This window comes from Nematocida homosporus (assembly GCF_024244095.1).
Source record: "Nematocida homosporus strain JUm1504 chromosome Unknown 4523, whole genome shotgun sequence".
In the NCBI taxonomy this organism is placed as follows: Eukaryota; Fungi; Microsporidia; genus Nematocida; species Nematocida homosporus.
This window is the reverse complement of record NW_026250680.1, coordinates 22723-41855: the sequence shown is the minus strand read 5'-3', so window position 1 is coordinate 41855 and position 19133 is coordinate 22723. Positions and strand designations below refer to the sequence as shown.

The 19133-nt window shown below is 40.0% G+C and overlaps 8 protein-coding genes across 8 annotated transcripts; 5 read left to right on the top strand and 3 right to left on the bottom strand.

Annotated features, from left to right (window-relative positions):
- Positions 1 to 13: 13 nt before the first annotated feature.
- Positions 14 to 3106, top strand: NEHOM01_1003 (uncharacterized protein; the record flags this gene model as incomplete). The annotated part of the gene is made up of 1 exon (XM_051489881.1): positions 14 to 3106. The coding sequence occupies one exon, from the start codon at positions 14 to 16 to the stop codon at positions 3104 to 3106; it is 3093 nt and encodes a 1030-aa protein (XP_051345841.1).
- Positions 3107 to 3547: 441 nt separating this feature from the next.
- On the bottom strand, positions 3548 to 5776 carry NEHOM01_1002 (DNA replication licensing factor MCM6; the record flags this gene model as incomplete). The annotated part of the gene is made up of 1 exon (XM_051489880.1): positions 3548 to 5776. The coding sequence occupies one exon, from the start codon at positions 5774 to 5776 to the stop codon at positions 3548 to 3550; it is 2229 nt and encodes a 742-aa protein (XP_051345840.1).
- Positions 5777 to 6220: 444 nt separating this feature from the next.
- NEHOM01_1001 (uncharacterized protein) lies at positions 6221 to 6736 on the bottom strand (the record flags this gene model as incomplete). Its single annotated transcript, XM_051489879.1, has 1 exon — positions 6221 to 6736. The coding sequence occupies one exon, from the start codon at positions 6734 to 6736 to the stop codon at positions 6221 to 6223; it is 516 nt and encodes a 171-aa protein (XP_051345839.1).
- A 682-nt stretch (positions 6737 to 7418) lies between these two features.
- On the top strand, positions 7419 to 10760 carry NEHOM01_1000 (DNA-directed RNA polymerase I subunit RPA2; the record flags this gene model as incomplete). The annotated part of the gene is made up of 1 exon (XM_051489878.1): positions 7419 to 10760. The coding sequence occupies one exon, from the start codon at positions 7419 to 7421 to the stop codon at positions 10758 to 10760; it is 3342 nt and encodes a 1113-aa protein (XP_051345838.1).
- A 567-nt stretch (positions 10761 to 11327) lies between these two features.
- On the top strand, positions 11328 to 12668 carry NEHOM01_0999 (ribosome assembly protein 4; the record flags this gene model as incomplete). Its single annotated transcript, XM_051489877.1, has 1 exon — positions 11328 to 12668. One exon carries the CDS (start codon positions 11328 to 11330, stop codon positions 12666 to 12668), a length of 1341 nt encoding a protein of 446 aa, XP_051345837.1.
- A 192-nt stretch (positions 12669 to 12860) lies between these two features.
- Positions 12861 to 13760, top strand: NEHOM01_0998 (uncharacterized protein; the record flags this gene model as incomplete). Its single annotated transcript, XM_051489876.1, has 1 exon — positions 12861 to 13760. The coding sequence occupies one exon, from the start codon at positions 12861 to 12863 to the stop codon at positions 13758 to 13760; it is 900 nt and encodes a 299-aa protein (XP_051345836.1).
- Positions 13761 to 14638: 878 nt separating this feature from the next.
- NEHOM01_0997 (uncharacterized protein) lies at positions 14639 to 15889 on the top strand (the record flags this gene model as incomplete). Its single annotated transcript, XM_051489875.1, has 1 exon — positions 14639 to 15889. The coding sequence occupies one exon, from the start codon at positions 14639 to 14641 to the stop codon at positions 15887 to 15889; it is 1251 nt and encodes a 416-aa protein (XP_051345835.1).
- A 241-nt stretch (positions 15890 to 16130) lies between these two features.
- NEHOM01_0996 (uncharacterized protein) lies at positions 16131 to 18980 on the bottom strand (the record flags this gene model as incomplete). The annotated part of the gene is made up of 1 exon (XM_051489874.1): positions 16131 to 18980. The coding sequence occupies one exon, from the start codon at positions 18978 to 18980 to the stop codon at positions 16131 to 16133; it is 2850 nt and encodes a 949-aa protein (XP_051345834.1).
- Positions 18981 to 19133: the final 153 nt, after the last annotated feature.

Here is a 19133-nt window from a genome sequence, read left to right as displayed (position 1 = left end):
TAATTTCTAACCCATGGGTAAACGATCAAAAAGATTACTAACCAAGATAAGTCTAATTCTCTTGGCCGTCTTGTGCTTGTTTAACATATCAAGTCAAAGTATGGACGTTGGCGGCCAACGTGTAGAACAACTCAAATGCGAATATTCCACTCTCCCCAATGGTCTTAAATACCTTATCATCGCCCACCCCAATAGCCCAGTCACCCATATTAGTATTTCTATCAAGAAGCACCACTGCACTGCATCGACCAGAGATAAGAATCTCAGTCGCCTTTTAGAAGCACTTCTCAAACACAAGCTAAAGCCCGAAAACAGCAATCCTGAGTGTAGAGAATTCCTAGCCAATCCCGCGGCCCATAAAGTCACAGATAGCGGCAATTTCATCACTATCGAGTTCGCCTCAAATGGTCTCACATCTCTAGTTCCCTTCAAACTCCTACACTCATCTATTCTTTCCCCGCCAACACCAGAGATAATTGCCAAAGTCAAAGAACAATGTTTTCCAAACCCACAGCCAGACACACCCGAAACCCATCTTTCCGATGCCCAAATCACTAAGGAATGGGCCGCTACGCTCTCTTTTCCGAATTGCCGACTTACAGTGGTTACTCCCAACAAACCGACCAATATACTTAACTTTCTAAATCGCCAGTTCCACCAGCATCACCAACGCCTATCACCCAGAATGTATCCATTTAATGCTACAACGCCCTATCACTTGGTTAATCCCCCTCAATTACTGATATATCCTAAAAAGGTCTGTTCTTTAAGTCCATCCGAAAAATCAACAATTACTCTTCTTATCCCATTGATTGATGGCGTCATAACCAACATTATGCATTCCCTATCTGACGTCTACCATCTACTCGGCTATTGCAACCTATTATACACCGATTATCTTCGAACCCGCTTCAGTAATGGTGTTCGGATCAAAAGTATGCCTTTAATCTCTCTGGAAACCATGCTAGCTATTTATATGACCATCGAAGTCGACAGCACTGAGGAACTCCATATTCCTGAGGTTCTAGATCTAATAGAAGGTTTTCTTCAAGCGATCAAAGCATATTACAGACAACCCGATGGGGCTTTATATCGGTTCTACAATGAAACCATATTACCCGGCTCGAGACCAGATCCTGGCATACTATTAGGTGCTCTTGCCAATCTAGCCTCAGTCCAGATGTTCTTTATTGACCCAGCGGATATCATTAAGTTTGTCTTCATGGCAGAGGCTTCTCCTATGGAGGCTTACAACATGGATGCCCTAGTTGATACAGCAATGGACCGAAATAATTGGCATGTATGCGGCAAACTCAACCATGTTCACTGGCGGCAAATGCCAGGACGAGCATCCGCCACCCCAATGGTTCAACCGATACCAGAAACAACCAGGAAAGCCGAAGAAGTCAAAAACATTATCTGCCTAAGTAACTTCACCCCTGAACAAGGCCAAACTCAGACTCCTTTAGATAATCAGCAGTCTAGCTCACATAATTCCAGCCCCACACCTCAACCAAAGAGCACCACTTCTAGCTCCAGGCCAAATAAGCGGCCACAACTAGCCCCACTCCGGATTCTACCCGACCCGATTGAATTCTTCCCAGAAACCCCATCCAACATACCTCCTGCTAATCCGCTCAGCAACTCGCCCCCTACAGTATACAACAACAGGCATAACGAACCCGGTCTTAAAGCATGCTTTTTCGCCAGCTCCCAACCCGCTCCCCACGCAATAGCTATTGTTATACTCAATACCATCGAGTATCTTAACAGCATTCAAAGCTATATCTGGCACCTTGCTCGCGTGCTAGTAGTATTAGATGAAATCAGAACCTCTCATCAGCCCTGGCTGGAACGGGCCAAAGTGCTTATAGAGACTGAGGTTAGTGACAATGGCAAGATCACAGTTGTTGTTCGCGGATCGAACACAGGAATTAACGATATACTCGATGTGTTCTTTTTACTCTACAAAACCCATCATGCCACTGCCGCCCAGGAAGACAGAGCTATGTCTAAGGCCTATAACTTCTTTATGAACAAAGCCCAGCAATCATCACGACCTATACAGAAATGCATGTTCTCTCGTATCTGGCAAATACCTCTATACACCCCTGCGCAATGCTACGAATACATTTTGGAAAACAACACTGTCTTAGGCATATCGGCCGTTAATAAAGCCTCAATCAAAATAAGAGTTGAAAATGCGCCAGTCAACCTCTTCCATGCCATCATTAAAACGGTCAAAAAGCACATTAAACCCGAGCCATATACTAAGTACGAACTAATTAGCCTGCACGAGGCATCCACTCACAAAGCACCGAAAACAAAAGAGATCTCAGCCTTCGTTGGATATTTCCATATTAATCCAAACCAAACCATCCAAAAAAGCAACTACCAGATCCTGGCATACTATTTATTGCTTGGTTGCTTCCCACCAACACACCTCGCCAACCATTCTAATATCCAAGAAATAGAAGCCTGGGTATATACGCAACTAACAAACCCACCCCACAACCCATCAGGAGCCCCGCCTGATTATCATGCTTTATCAAAGCTAAACTTTGATCCAAGGATTCTCAATGATCTTGTGCAGTCGGTTACTATCTTCGATGAGACTATTATTATGGATCATGTTTTAAGCGGACAATATGATTCTGATGCGCTTATCAGCACAACTATAGCCTATCAAAGATACGTGCTTTGGATGCTTTACAAACTCACTCCTCAACAGTTTGATGCCTACAAGCAACAAATACAGAATGCGTTTACTAAAGTTAATAGCTCCAGCAACATCTTCGATAAGACAGCTATACTCTTCGGCTGCGATGAGTTTTGGAATGACTTACACTACCAGAAAACGTTTATAGCCACTCTCCAGACGATCACCATAGAGGAGCTTCGTCTCTTTTTCCTAAACCACTGCCAGAAACCTCATGTCGTGATCTATCCAGAATCCCTACAATCCTACCACCCCCCGCAACCACCATTGCTAACCCCGTTTAAATCTTCACTAAAACGGCCATCATCCACCCCTTTCAATGAACTTGACCCTAAGCAACCTAGCAAGAGATTCAACCAGTCCAGCCCAATACCAGCCCAACACTAATCCAATAAAAGCCGTTTAACCAAAGCACTACTAGCAATATTTAACTCATCCACTTCCTTACCACCACACTAACTTAGCCTAACACTAAACCAACTTAACCCAAACCAACCCAATACTAACCTAACCAACCCAAACCAATACTAACACACGCATATCTAAACACAGCCTAATACTAACTCAACTCAACTCAATTCAACCCAACCCAAACCACCCTAACTTAACTCAATCCAACTTAATACTAAACTTAACTAATCCAGTAGATACTCGTTTTATTTTTAGACCCCCTGCCTGATGATGAGAGAAAAGCGGGAATCTCACTGATTAGTCATGAGGATAACCTTTCTCTGAAGGCTTTTAGTTTAATATCTTGGTCTGTAGTATCTTATAGTTTAATCTCTCATTAAATAAACGGTTTATTTTAATATCTTGTAACTGACTTAATCAGATACTGTTATAATTCGGATGTAAATAGACACGATCACTCTCCTCATCAATATAGAAGACGCCTTCTTTGTTAATTAAATGCATGATAAGTGCTAAGACTTTGTTCTGCAGATCAAGATACTCACTTTCCGTATTAATGGCATACTCGTGCTTCTCTATATACTCACGAATAAGATCATCTTTAGTAAGCGGCTCACTAGCACTCTTAGCTTGCATAATGTAAATCAAAGCAGAAGTCATCTTAATATACTCATCATAGGATACAAGTACTTCTCGTTCTCCCACCTGATCACTAACCGTGATTTTAATGTCATCACTAATAATGTTCATTATCGATCCAGACACAAGTAAGAAAGCCTGCTCAACACATTCAGGCGTAACAACATCTAGATTATAGACTTTAGCCACCGCCTCACTTAGTCGAATAATACTCTCTAACTGTCGTGGTGTTGGAGCAAATGAGTGATTGCTATTGTTCCTCCTAATCTCTAAGTACTTCTCCAGCATAGTTTGTTCAGCCTCCTTAGAAATAGAAGGTTCCTTATACTTAACGGCTCTAATGAAAGTCTTAACATCATTGGTAGTAAAAGGTACATCAACTATTTCCGTTGTTTGGGGATAGTTCATATGGTTTTTCAAAATATAGTTAGAAATAATCTGATCGTGCTCAATACTGATACTATCTATCAAAACAAAAAACAAATCAAATCTAGACATAATTGGTGGACTAAGCCGAACATTCTGGCGTAAAGTCTTCTTCAAATCATACCGTCCCTTAACCGGATTAGCAGCCGCTAAAATACTAGCTCTTGCCCCTAGTGTAGCATGAATACCTCCTTTAGCAATAGTAATCGTCTGCTGCTCCATAGCTTCATGAATAGCCACTCGGTCTTTCTCATCCATCTTATCAAACTCATCAATACAGCACACTCCACTATCACTAAGCATAAGTGCACCCGCCTCAATACTAAACTCTCCCGTTTCATCCTTAACCACACTAGCCGTTAAACCAGCTGCACTTGAACCTTTCCCACTCGTATACACCCCACGATCTACCAAAGAAACCGTTTGCTTCAATAATTGTGACTTAGCCGTCCCCGGATCTCCCACCAGTAGAATATTAATGTCTCCTCTTAAGGAAATACCATCAGCTGTTTTCTTAGAAGTTCCCCCCACTAACATCAACAGAATAGCTATCTTAATATTCTCATGCCCACAAATAGAAGGAAACAAACTATTAGCCAGTTTAGTAAGTAGTCCAGGTGTTTGTAACATCGCATTAACTTTGATCTTATCCATAGGAGATAACAACTCTTCTCCCTTATCTTTGCTCTTATCAATCAAAGAAGTATATGGATCGTACTGCACCCGAGAAATAGATACGGCCCTAAAGACCAAGTCATGATTAATACTCTGACTTTGTAAACTCTTCCCCCGACTAGCTTCAGCTTCAGGCATTTTACTCAACCCGACCTTAGCCGAATTACTATGTCCTAATACATCCCGAGTACTAGGAGCAGCCATCAAGTACCCCGTTACCACTAAATTATCCCCAGGCTTAGCTAACTCCACTAAATCATCACGTAATAGAACTTCAATCGTTCGGGGAATTACATGGGCATTCTCTGTTTCACCCACCGGTTCTTGCACACGAATTCTCTGCCAGTCACAGAAGAGACTATCCTCAACAACTAGCTTAAACTTACTACGGTTCATACACATGGGATTAAGACAGTGCATGGGCTGTCTGTACTTCCTTTCTTGTGAAACCTTCTTAATAGTTGCTTTACACTCTAAACAGACAAAGGTTCCTTCTAGTAACTCTGGCCGGACTTGAGCTGTACGAGTAACAATACCCGAAAAGGAAACTAGTTGTTCCAATAGTTCAGTTTTAAGATCTCGTACGGAATAAAGCATATCTAAACCATAAATACAAGGCATAAAAGACTCTTTCCTGTTGCGTACACCTTTATCTCCAAATTCTGGAAAGTGTTTAGCCGCTACCATATCTAGTGCTTTTCTTAATTCTGGCTCAACTCGGGCAAAACTTCTCTTCATCGCAATCGCAATCTCTTGATTATACTCTAAAACATCCGAAAATCGAATTGGAATAGCCCGTCTGTTCTCTTCAATCGCTCTTTGCATGGATTCCACGTAGAATCTCTTTCCACTTAAATGATTTCCTTCCAAAAAGTCAATCAGAGTATTAGTTAGTGAAGACTCCATCTAAATGGGCTAAAAAGAAAAAGTATTTAGAATTGAGTTGGTTTGAGTTGAGTTTAGTATTGGGTTGAGTTAGTGTTTGGTTAAGTTGGTGTTGTATTAAGTTAAGTTGACTTAAGTTGATATTGGGTTTGAATTTTGATTTTGATTTTATTTGGTATGCGTTAAGTTTGGTTTGAATTTTGATTTTATTTGATATACGTTAAGTTAAGTTGAATTAGGTTGGGTTGGGTTGGGTTAGGTGTGGTGTGGTTGGGTTTTGATTAGGTTTTGTTATGTTTGGTTTTGGTTTTGGTTAGGTGATGTTTGATTTTGATTAGGTGATATACATTAGTTGATTTTGATTGGATAATCTGTATTAGACAATCTATGTTAGATGATATGGGGTTAGTATTGGGTAACTTAAGTGAAAGTAGTGATGAAGACTTTGTACGTTTATTGGTTGGGTTATCCCTTTTGGATGTGGAGGACGTCCATGTTCTCAATGCCAAGTTGGGCTAGAGTTAGTTGGGTGTTTTTGAGATCAAGTTCTCCTTTGGGAATGGTGTAGATTTTGGACTTTTTGAGTCCGAAATGTTGCTTGATTTGAGCTTGGAGATCGGCTAGAGTAGTGCTGGGGCTGAGGGAAACAACATTGGTTAGTCTGGCGTCATAAATAAGTTTGATGGTAATTTGGTCGGCAATTTCCTTTTTAGGTAAATAGGCACAATGAGTAGACTGAAGAGGAACAATTGGAGTTTTAGTAGTCACAACAGACTGTTCAATTAGTTGGCCTTTAAGAAGAGCTGCTTCAGCATTACTCTTTTTGTCTTCTTGAATAAGTTCACGAATTCTGCGTAGATAAGCATCGTGTTCCTCTTTCTCGCGGTCTTCCTTTTCACGTCTACGTCTGGTCTCTTCTTGTTCCCTTTGTACGGCACAGGCATTAGCATTTGGATCTTCTAGAGTGTTGTGTTTTGTCATGTATACTAACCAATGAAATTAATTTTGAAGTATCTAGCTGGGCTAGTGTCGTGTTGTTTTGAATTAGATTGCAGTAGTGTTTGTATTGTGTTAGTATTGGGTTGTGTTGGTGTTGTGTTGGGTTGGTGTTTTGATAGGGTGGTAGTATTTAGATTGAATTAAATTGTAGTCGTTTAATATTTGAATTGGTTTAGTTTATGTTGATATTTGGATTAGTTTAGCTTAGGTTGATATTTGGATTAGTACTCCGTCCAATACCAAACTCAACTTAACTTAACCTTAACTTAAGTCAACCTTAACCAAACTCAACCTTAACCAAACTTAACCTAACTCAATACTAAACTCAACTTTAACTTAACTCTACCCAATGCTAAACTAAACTCAACTTAACTTAACTCAACTTAACTTAACTCAAATACCAAATCAACTTAACTCAAATACTAAACTTAACCTAACCTAAACTAAACTCAAACTAAACTTAAGATGAAGTTATGAATGTGATTTAAAAAGTGATTTCAAAATTGTTGTGAAAATAGATGATAAATGATGAGAAAATAGAGGAGAAAGAGAGAATTAAGATTGGAAAGAACAAGGAAAAGAAGTACGACATTAAAATCAAAGGAAAGTACACGAAAGATAAAGGAAGAGATCTCTTTATGCTATTTTTTTTTGCTGGTTTATTATGACTCGGAATACAGCAGATTTGGCAATTCCCCATATCAATTCCTTTAACCATTTTTTGAATGTATCTATACCTCGTATGGCTAGACAATTTGAACCAGTATCAATTAGAGATAAGTTTGAAAATCATTTGAAGATTTCAGTCGATTCTATTCAAATAGATAAACCGTTACTTGTCGATGGAAAGACTAAAAAGACTACTAGATCGATCCCAGCTTTACCTTCTTTGTGCCGACAAACTGCTCGTACTTATCGTGGTGAGATAAGACTTAATCTAGTGATCGATCAAAATGGTATGTGTAGCCAAAAAACCGTTAGTATAGGTACTCTGCCTATTATGCTTGGCAGTGACTTGTGCCATTTGGCTGGTATGTCGGCTGATATGCGTATTAAAGCTAAAGAAGATCCTAATGATTTAGGAGGCTACTTTATCTGTAACGGATTAGAGAAGTTGTGTCGTTTTATTCAGACTCAGAAGAAGTATGTGCCTTATGGTTTGTTTCGGCCTTCTTTGGCTAAGAAGATTAAGAATGGTACTAGTCATGCCGTTGGATTTAAGTCGGCCCGATTGGATGGTCGAGTTAGTATTTTTGTTTTACACTATCTATCAGATCATTCAGTGCGTGTTAAAGTTCGTTATGGGATGAGGGAGTACTATATTCCTTTAACCCCAATTCTTAGAGCACTTTCTGGTCGGACTGATAAGGAAATACATCGTGATTTATGTGCTGCTTTAAATGATGATCCAGATATGGTTCAGTATGCCGATTTGTTAATTCAGAGCTTTGCCTTTCATAAGAGTTATACTCAAAACGAAGCACTGGCTTATCTGGGCAAATGGTTCAAAGTTTTGTTTGAAGTAACTTCCCACTCTATTTTACTTGATGGTCCAGCCCGTACCACAACTGTAGAGAAAAGGAGTATACCTACTGAACCGGCCGAAATTCAAAATCTAATCAAAAACCATATCTATCTTGAAAATGATATTGAGTATGGCGAACGCTTTTTAAGAGAGACTTTAGCCGTTCATTTGGAGAAGAATGAAGATAAGTATAATTTGTTGATTTTATGTCTATCTAAACTCTTCTTACAAGTGGCTGAAAAGATCACTCCTGATAATTCTGATTCAGTAATGATGCATGAAGTTATTACGCCTGGAGATATCTTTACGGAAATTTTCGCTGATCGTTTAGTGATTATGCGCCGTAATTTAATGGGATACGTACTAGGTAATGTTATCATTCGTTCTCGACCAATTACTGATACTAAGTTGATAGATAGTCTGTTTAAAGCGGCTTTCTTTGATATTTCTTCGGTATTTAATCGGTTGATCAGTACGGGTATACTTAGTATTGGCAACTTAGCTAACTTTGCCAGTATGCAACAAGCTGGGTTTGTTATTATAGCTGAACGTTTGAACTTCTGGCGGTTCTTCAGTCATTTCCGTTCGGTTCATCGTGGGGCTTACTTCCAGGAGATAAGAACTACAACCGTACGTAAACTCTTACCTGAATCTTGGGGATTCCTTTGTCCCGTACATACACCAGATGGTTCACCTTGTGGACTACTTACCCATCTATCTAATCAGTGTGAAATCTCTTACGAACTAAAACGTATGCCCGTTCAGGACTTAGTAGAATGCGGTCTAGTTCTTTCTTGGGGTGCTTATATTAAGGGTGTACCGGTAGTGCAAAATGGCCAGGTAGTTGGCTTTGTCGCCGAAGATGAAGCTGATAATTTTGTTAGTTTGATTAGAAGAAAGAAAGTTCAAAATCAAAAGTATATCTATCTAGAAGTGTTTTATCAAAATGGACCTGCTTCCCAAAAGTCTATCTTTTTAATCAATTCTCCCAACCGATTAATGCGTCCAGTTCATAATTACCAAGAAAACAAAACAGAGTACATAGGAACAACTGAACAAGTCTTCTTACAACTACAAAATCTTGGGGGTACACCTACTCCTCTAGCTACTCATCAAGAAATAGATAAGACTAATATGTTGAGTTTAGTAGCCGGATCAACTCCACTTGGTAATCTTAATCCGAGTCCTCGAAATATGTACCAGTGCCAAATGGCTAAGCAATCAATGGGGACTCCGCCTTACTCGCAAAAGTACCGGACTGATCAGAAGACTTATGAGTTCGAATATCCGCAAATTCCTCTCTTCCATACTAATATCTATAAGAACTACCAACTCAAAGACTATCCGATTGGTAAGAATATTATGATTGCCATTATCTCATATACGGGTTATGATTTGGAAGATGCAGTTATTTTGAATAAGGCTAGTGTTGATAGAGGGTTTATGCGAGGTTCAATTTTGAAATCTGAATCAATCAATTTAGATAAGACTAAATCCTTACATCTAGGTACTTTACAGAGTGAAGATGGTCTTCCTTCAATTGCCCAAGTAATTAAAGATAAGGACACTATCTATACAATTCGTGATGAAGAGACTTTTACTGAGGTTCCGACTAAAAACAAAAGTATGGAAGAGATGCGGATTGATTCTGTTGCTGTTTTTAATTCTGAGATTGGTAAACGTGCTGCTCTTATTAAGTCACGTATTCCACGTATTCCTACTATCGGAGATAAGTTCAGTAGTCGTCATGGTCAAAAAGGTGTTTGTTCTATTCTTTATGAAGATGAAGATATGCCCTTCTCTGAATCTGGTATTACACCCGATCTTATTATTAATCCTCATGCCTTCCCTAGTCGAATGTCTATTGGGATGTTCATTGAGAATATGGCTACTAAAGTTGGAGCTATGTCTGGTGAGTTCCAAGATGGTTCTATGTTCAAGTATGGCGAGTCTTTGAAAGCTCATGAGTACTTTGGTGATTTATTGGAAGCGCATGGATACCGTCGGGGTGGAGGAGAAACTCTTTACTCGGGAGTGACTGGTAAGCCACTTAAAGTAGAGATCTTCTTTGGAATTGTTTACTATCAGCGATTGCGGCACATGGTTAATGATAAGTTCCAAGTTAGAACTACTGGTCCTATTCATAATCTTACTAAGCAGCCGATTGGTGGACGAAAACGAGCTGGAGGTATTCGTTTGGGAGAAATGGAACGGGATGTTCTTATCTCTCATGGTGCTTCTTCACTTATTCAAGACCGAATGATGAAATGTAGTGATGGGACTATTATGAATATTTGCCGTGAGTGTAATACTCTTTGTTTCTTCCAAGTTTGGAAATGCACGACTTGTAACTCAGCCCGTAATATTGTACGCACTGAGTTTCCTTATGTCTTTAAGTATCTCTTAACTGAGCTAATCTCTATGAATCTTGAGTGTCGGTTTACCTTCCAATCCAAAGATACGCCTCTCGTCCTTAAATAGTCAATAAATAGATCTACTACTTACAATTATAAAACAACCACCACACCTCCTATCATATCTTATTCATAACTTATTTGTATCTTATTCATGCCTTATCTTATTTCCATCTTAACTCACTCGTATCTTATCTTACTCCCATCTCACCTTATCTATTCTAATACTGTTATCATCATATTATAATCTTATCCTATCCTATTCTAATCCTCTTCCAATCTTATCCTCTTCCCATCTCATCTCATCTTATCCTATCTCAATCTATTCTAATCTTATCTTATCTATCCCATGTTAACATAAACTTAAGTCAAACTAACTAATACCAAATCAAATCAAGCCAAAACCAATATAAATCTAAACTAAACTCAAACTAAATCCAAATCTAATCCAAATACCAATCCAATTATGAAGACTTTAATTTCAATTCATAATTTACTCCTTTATTCATCTATCTACACACCAATTAAATACGAACTCAAACTAACTCAATCCTAACTCAAACCATACCAACTCAATACCAACTCAATACTAACACAAACCAACCCAATTCATATCATAATGACGTCATTTATGATGGCGATTAGCAGAAATTTTATGGATTCACAAGTCATTGCACAATTTGTTTCTCATGATGACGTTCTTTTGGGTCCTGTAGTGCAATTACCCGTATCAATCACTAAAGAATCACTCTACCAACTGTTACCCCCTGAAATTAATCAGAATAATCAGATAAGAATGTTTGTCTTTGGATCAGAAATCATTACATCTTTAGCAGATGCACTTAAAAGCGAACGAGCAACTAATGAAGAGACTTTGAAGATTTATTGCTACCCAGATGAACCAGAGAAGAAAACACGTGCACCTGGATACATGGCTTCTTCTTGTTCTGGCCATAAAGCTGCTATTCTATCGGTTAAAGGCAGTCCGTGTGGTAAATACATTTGTTCGGCTTCTGGTGATGGAACAGTGCGGTTTTGGTGTAGTTCTACTAAATCACCACTTAAAGCCATCCGAGTTCATCATCACTGGGTGCAGGTAGTAGAGTTCTCGCCGAATTCTAAGTATGTAGCTGCAGGTGCTATGGATGGAGGTGTATCATTGATCAGTGTGCCGGAAATGGAGATCATCTATTCGAAAAAGGTGCATCGGGATGGAGTTACATCTATTTCCTGGCGGAAAGACTCAGAGAAGTTTGCTACGGCAGGTCGGGATTCTAGTGCTGGGATTTGGGGACTGGCTGGTCATCTTAGAAGTATCTTTCATGAAAAGCCAGTGATAACTGTTGCTTACTTTGGAGACTACTTACTATCTGCCGGTCGGGACTTCAGTATTAAAGTGACTAACCGAGAAGGAACTCTAGTGCAAACATTGAAAGGACATACACAGAATGTGACTAATTTAGCCGTGCATAATGGGACAGATATGGGGCGGTTCTTACAGAACAAGAACGAGTACGTCTTTGGATCAGGGAAGAGTTTCTTGGTGAGTACGAGTGATGATCGGACGGGTATTATTTGGCGGACGGAATGGGAGGAAGATGGTACTTGGCGGTTTATGGCTAAAAAGAAGTTGGTTGGTCATAAAGACATTATTACTTGTGTTAGTATATCTAATAATGGGATTCATATTGCGACTTCATCATTTGATAAGACAGTTAGGTTGTGGACTTCGATGAACGGGTATTTAGCTCATATCTATCGAGCGCATACGTCATTGGCTTATCAGACTAAGTTTTCCAAAACGGGTAATTTATTGGTTTCATCTTCGGCCGACAAAACAGTTAAGGTCTACTCGGTTGAGAAGAAAAAGTTGTTATCTGACTTTGTGTGCAAGGACCAAGTATTTGCCATTGATATTCAGGAGGCCATGATTGTGGCGGGCGGAAAAGATAAGCTTGTCTACTTCTTCACATAGCAATAAAGAAAGCTTTAGAGTATTAGTTTGGATTGGGTTGGATTGAGTTGGAGTGGAATTGGATGGGGATAGTATTAGGAGTAGATTAAATACAAAGACACCTAGGGGTAGTTGATGGTAATGTCAATATGGATCCAATTAATTGAAGTTAATTAAAAAGATAGCTATAAAACAAAAACTAGTTTCTTATCTATGGAAGAAAGAAACAAAAGCAACAAAGCATTCATTGTTGTTATTTCACTACTGGCAGTAACAGCTTTTGGTGTAGGTGTTGCGGTATATTGGATGCAAACGGACGCATCTTCAAACGGTTTGTTCTCAAATAGCCAGAATAGTAGTGGAAGTTCTAATAGTAGTGGAAGTTCTAATGGCAATGGAGCTTCTAATGGCAGTGGAGCTTCTAATGGCAATGGAGGCTCGAATGGCAATGGAGGTTCTAATGGCGGCGGAAGTTTTAATGGCAGCTCAAGTGGAGGCCTTGCTGGAAATGTCATCTTAACTGGCAGCAAAATATCGACACAGCATAGAACAGAGCCAGCTTTGACCAAACAAGAAACCCCGGGTAGCTATAAAAAGGCGGCGGGCGCATCTGAGCTGTCTAATGGTGGCGAAGAGTCCGATAAAACCAACGGTCCGACTAATGAATCAAACACATCTGTTAATAATGCAGGCGACAAGACTGAGCCAACCGCACCAGAACAAGTTCAACCTACCGATGATTCAACCCAATTAGAAAACCCACCAACCGCACCAGAGCAAGTTCCACCTACCGATAATTCAAAGCAAGCAGCGAAGCCAGCTACTGCACCAGAACAAGTTCAACCTACCGATGATTCAACCCAATCAGCAAACCCACCAACCGCACCAGAACAAGTTCAATCTAACGCACCAGAAGAAGTTCAACCTACCGATAATTCGAAACAATCAGCGAAGCCAGCTACTGCACCAGAACAAGTTCCACCTACTGATAATTCAAAGCAAGCAGCGAAGCCAGCTATTGCACCAGAACAAGTTCAAACTGCTGGTGATTCAACCCGGCCAGGCAGCTCATCTAACTCAGCAGACGCCTCTAACCAAACCAAGAAGTCTTAATCTACCAAGGAGTCAAAGAACTAATGGGTTCATCTGCTATTAAATGAAGAGCCTCATAAGTTTATGAAGTTGCATTGATCCAATAAACGATTTAATTTCTGGCATAGCTTTAGATAGCGATAATTTGCGGTTTGGGTTGGGACAATAGATATACTAGGTTGTGTCTGTAGTGCCTAATACTAAGTTCATCTTAACTAATACATACTCTATTAAAGATATTCCTTGAGATAAATGTGGGTACCATTTATTGAGTAAATACGGGTGTGTGAGTATAATGTCATACTAAGTTAGTGTTAGTGTTAGTAAGTAGTGTGTACTAACTAGTGAATAGTAAGTAGTGACCAAATTGGTCGTATTAGTATTGTGATAGTGGTCGTATGACAACACTACAGTATAGTATAAAGATAAGAAAAGATCCTCTAACACCGTCTGATCTTCTTTATTCATATCTGTGCTGCATGAGGGTTGAAATAGAGCCATGCGTATTTGGAATATTTGACAATGTAGCTTGTCTAGGATACTTTTGGCGATTGAAATAAGCACAGCCTTCTGTAATAGACACTAACCCAATTTCACACACCGCATGTTTTCTGAACTGAAATAAACTTTATCTATCTAGCTCTTGCTTGTGATTATTTGCTGTTTTAAAACACAAATCCAAAGATAGTAATATGTTGCATGTGAAATCATATCTTGGACGAATAAATTCAGGGGCGGGTATAATTGTGTATTAGATATAGGCAAGAAAGCATATTATAAGGACGACCAATTGAGACCATGGAGATTATATTATACAGGGAGTATTATAATTAATGACTAAGTTGAGCGACGAAATTAATTAAAAGATAACTATAAAATCAAAAACAAGCTTCTTATCTATGGAAGAAAGAAAAAACAACAAAATACTAGTTCTTATATTAGTGATAGGTGCATCAGCATTGTTCATTGGCGGTGCAGTATATTTGTTGCAGACTATGCCATCATGGCCGGGTAATGGTCTTAGGAGTTCAGCTACAGCTGGGCTGAATGGTAATAAGACAGCACTAAGTACAACAACCCGCAGTGTTGGGGGAAACAGCAGCACAGTTCTCGAGGAAGCTAGTGAAAGCGGTAAAATGATGGAAGAGAGCAGTATTAATGGCGAGCCGGTCTCTGGGATCGTGCACTCAAAGGCTAGCTTTGGTGTGGAGTCAGAAGAAAGGGATGAAACGAAAGGGCAAGCTCCTCAACCAAATGGCAAGGAAGAGCCGTCTATGCTTGTGAACAAACACAAGAACACTACTACAGAGAAGAAGCCAGAAAGTAATTCAACCCAACAAGCTCTTGTTCCATATACAGGGCCAAAGCAAGTTATGCAAGAACCCGGCTCTACTTCTATGGCTGGCAAGACATGTACTCTGTCATCTGAAGTCAAGCGTATGTTATCAGACACGACGAATACGGGACTTAAGAAGCTGGTAAACAACCCAAGCCAACAAGCTCTTGTTCCATATACAGGGCCAAAGCAAGTCATGCAAGAACCCGGCTCTACTTCGATGGCTGGCAAGACATGTACTCTGTCACCTGAAGTCAAGCGTATGTTATCAGGCACGACGAATACGGGATTTGAGAAGCTGGTAAACAACCCAAGCCAACAAGCTCCTGTTCCAGCTACTGGGCCAAAGCAACTTATGCAAGAACCGGTCAATACAAACACTACTACAGAGAAGAAGCCGGAAAGTAACACAAACCAGGAAGTTTCTCAACCAAGTGGCGAAGGTGAATCAACTAAAGCTGAAGAAGGGGTAGAAGCTAAAGAAGAGAAGCCAGAAAGTAACACAAACCAGGAAGTTTCTCAACCAAGTGGCGAAGGTGAATCAACTAAAGCTGAAGAAGGGGTAGAAGCTAAAGAAGAGAAGCCAGAAAGTAACACAAACCAGGAAGCTCCACAAGCAAATGGCGAAGGTGAATCAACTAAAGCTGAAGAAGGGGTAGTAGAAGGAAATACACAAAACTCCAGATCCCTAGCCCAAAACAGTCACCGGAGAAAGAAGTCCTCAACAAAAGTATCCAGGTCCGGCAAGAGATCCGGTAGGAAAGGACGGAAGGCACGGGGTAATGATATAGTTAAAAACACCTTACGCAACTAATGATAACAGTTACAATCTTAGCCAGAGCCTAAAGAGGAAGTGAAATTTAGCCCAACCCAAATTAGCAAGATTCATTGGTGAATCACATATCTGACCAACAAGACCTTAATTAAACTTAGCTGAGCTTTGAACAAAGCCAAGCCCAATAAATACGACATGGAGTTTCCTTAGCTTAGATAGAGATAACAAAATTATGACCAACTACTGCTTGTTGTATTTAACGAACGTATTTATTGAATGATTAAAGGTCGATCACTTCTTCGGTATCAGTTGCCTTGATGTTGAGTTTAGAGAAGAGTTTTTGGAGGTACTTGGTGCTTTGTCCATCATCAGTTTTGATCTTCTCATAGAGAAGTCTTCCAAGCGGTTCGTGGATGGGTGTCTTTTCCAGAACGTTTTCACAACTTTCAAGGATACTAGCAATGCCTTCAAGATCTTTTTCCAGCAGATCGGAAAAGACTTGGAGTAGTAGAGCTTCAGTCTCTTTGTTTTTGGCGTTCTGCACGAGATCTAAGCATAGAAGTACTCGGTTGATGCTCTTGTAGTACATTTGAGTATTGGTGATGATCACAAGCTTATTCTTCTCTTTCAGTATGTCTTTGAGCTTAATAAACACTTCGAAGGAATCATGGCCCGAACTGTCTATCTGTAGAGCTAGCTGCTCGATAGCATCCCAGATATTTTGGAGTATTTCTTGTTCGCGGTGTTTGAAAGCTTCCGAACTGATTAGAGTGATAAGCCACTTTTCGGTCTTTGCCATCTCGATGGCAGTTGGAGGATGCTCGATAAACCGGTTGGTGATGTGCTGGAGAACGGCCAGAACAACAGAAGAAGTGTGTTTAGAGGTTTTGTAAGAAATATCTGATAGCAGCTCAACCATCTCAAGTAAAGGAGCAGCACTGCAGATGGCCACGAACTCTTTAGGCAAGAATAGAGCGGACGAGATAGATATCTCCAGTAGTGGTGTAAGTAAATGAATGCGCTGAAGGTTCTTGTAGACAAGGAGATAAGCCACTTGGGCAAGAGCTTTGGACTTAGACTTTTCCAACTCCGCAAGCAAATCCATAGCCACTTCCGTAAGCGAACTATCTGAAAACGTACTGGTTACTGATAAAATTTCATCTAACTCACTATCGGAAAAGATCGTTTTCTTGTCCTTTTTGGTCTCCTTGCCAAAAGCAAAGATAGTGCGGAAGAAACGAGATCCATTAGGTGATTCTTCTTTAGCTGCACAGAGAGCCGATAGAGTTGAGACAAAACACTTCCAGAGATGAAGAATTTCGTGGCGATAGTCATAAACCAACCTCAGCACAAAGTTAAGATCGGGAGAGTCTTGGATCACACTAAAAGCAATAGCCCGAGCATTGATACGCATACATAAAGCAATAAACTCCCTGATTTCAGCGTTCGAACTGTTTTCAATAAGATAATTTTTGATTTGATAGCGCTCAAGAATGTAGAGATGAACAATTTGGCTACAACGACTACAGTACTTTCCAGGCTGTCTAGGCAGACGTTCTTTATGCAACATTTCATCTGCCTCGGACTGGGCAGCAATACTATCAATGTTCTCCACGGAAGCAGCATTAGACTGAGGAACCTGCAGCTTTTGGTTTTTGATCTGCTCATATATGCTCTCTAAATAATCAGTTTCTACATTAGGACAGTCACCACGAACAATAGAGGTAAACTCTTCCAAGGTAATCTTCTTAACCATATTCACATTATGGATGCTAGTGTTTAAAATGATGATTGACATGGCTACTGAAAGAATCGTATCAAAGTGCTGCTTCTTCTCCTCGGCATAGCGTGTGCAGAAAGCATAGATAATGCGTTCGATTTGTTGTCCCTCGCCCGGTAGGTTGAAACATAACAGAAAGACACGAAGGGCCGATAGAATACTATGCTCAATGAAAGAGAAGCTTTGGCAGAAGGCCGCAAGGAAGTTCTGGTGGTTTTCCTTGCCAATATACTTTCCTAGCATGTATAAATTCGTATCGGGATGGGCACGTAAGTATCTGGCCGCTGCTAACTCGGGTTCAGTAAAGCCAATCGACTTGAGATAAGTCACGATCGGTTCTAGTGCGCCCGATTTGTTGAACTCGGCCAAAAGTCCTTCCAACTCAGTTTTAGTCTGCGTGTGCTTCATTAAGTCATTGGCAACAGGACAATAAGCACAACCTTCTGGTTCGTCACTGCTTCGAATCATTCGAACTAGATGGATTGGCCCTGACATAAGAATCTTTTCAATCGTACGATCTAAGATATTCTTGCCCGTGAGCCGCAAGGACGTATCAAGAACTAAGTACTCCAAGAACTTCTTCTGGCTTAGAATAGGTGTTAGAGTTTCCACTGGCGCAGTTTCTCTTTCCATGTAGACTTGGTAGTAGAAGGGGTCTAAGAACCCCTTACCAACTGAGGAGAGAACAGTTGAGTTAGTTTTACGCCTAATGAAATCCACCACTATCACACGTGATAACCGACTGTTCATCTGGCTATGCGAAGAAAGAACGGCTTCTAGTAAGGGCGGACAAAGAACCAACTTATCTTCATTATCCAGTAGATTATCAATAAATTCCGGATGACCTTTCAAGAACTCCTTAAACATATGGGGAATCAAGTAACCACAACGCGTACTAGTAATGAAAGACTTGGTCATGAATAGAGTACAGAACACTTTGAAAATATTGATCCGGTGCTCTTGAGTGTTTTTGACTTGTAAAAGAAGCACAATCACATTAAGATAAACAATAATCGCTCTTTCAATATGCTTTTCATTCTTCATGAACTTCATCTTCATAAGACTAGCTGGAATTTCGCCCAAATCTATCTCTTCACGCCGGCTTACTAAATCCACTAGTAAATCATAGAAGACATCTAGAACTAAGAACTTCTCAGTGGCTTGCATCGAGTCGCATTTGAAAAGTTGGCCAAGTGCATTCATAAGTGCTTCAGCCGAAATGTTCATTTCTCGTAAAGCCACCGCATTAAACCGCTCTATAATGTCTTTTGTTTCCTTTCCACCATACTCAACTAGTTTTCCCAATCTTACGGCTGCTCGAGCAATCGCATCTTCTCTAGTTACTAACATAGTATGTGCTAATGAAGAAAATTTGGGTTAAATTGGGTTAGTTGTGTTGTGTTGGTGTTGATATTGTGTTGGTATTGAGTTGATATTGTGTTAGTATTGTGTTAGTATTGTGTTAGTATTGTGTTGGGTTAAGTAAGTTGATATTGGGTTAAG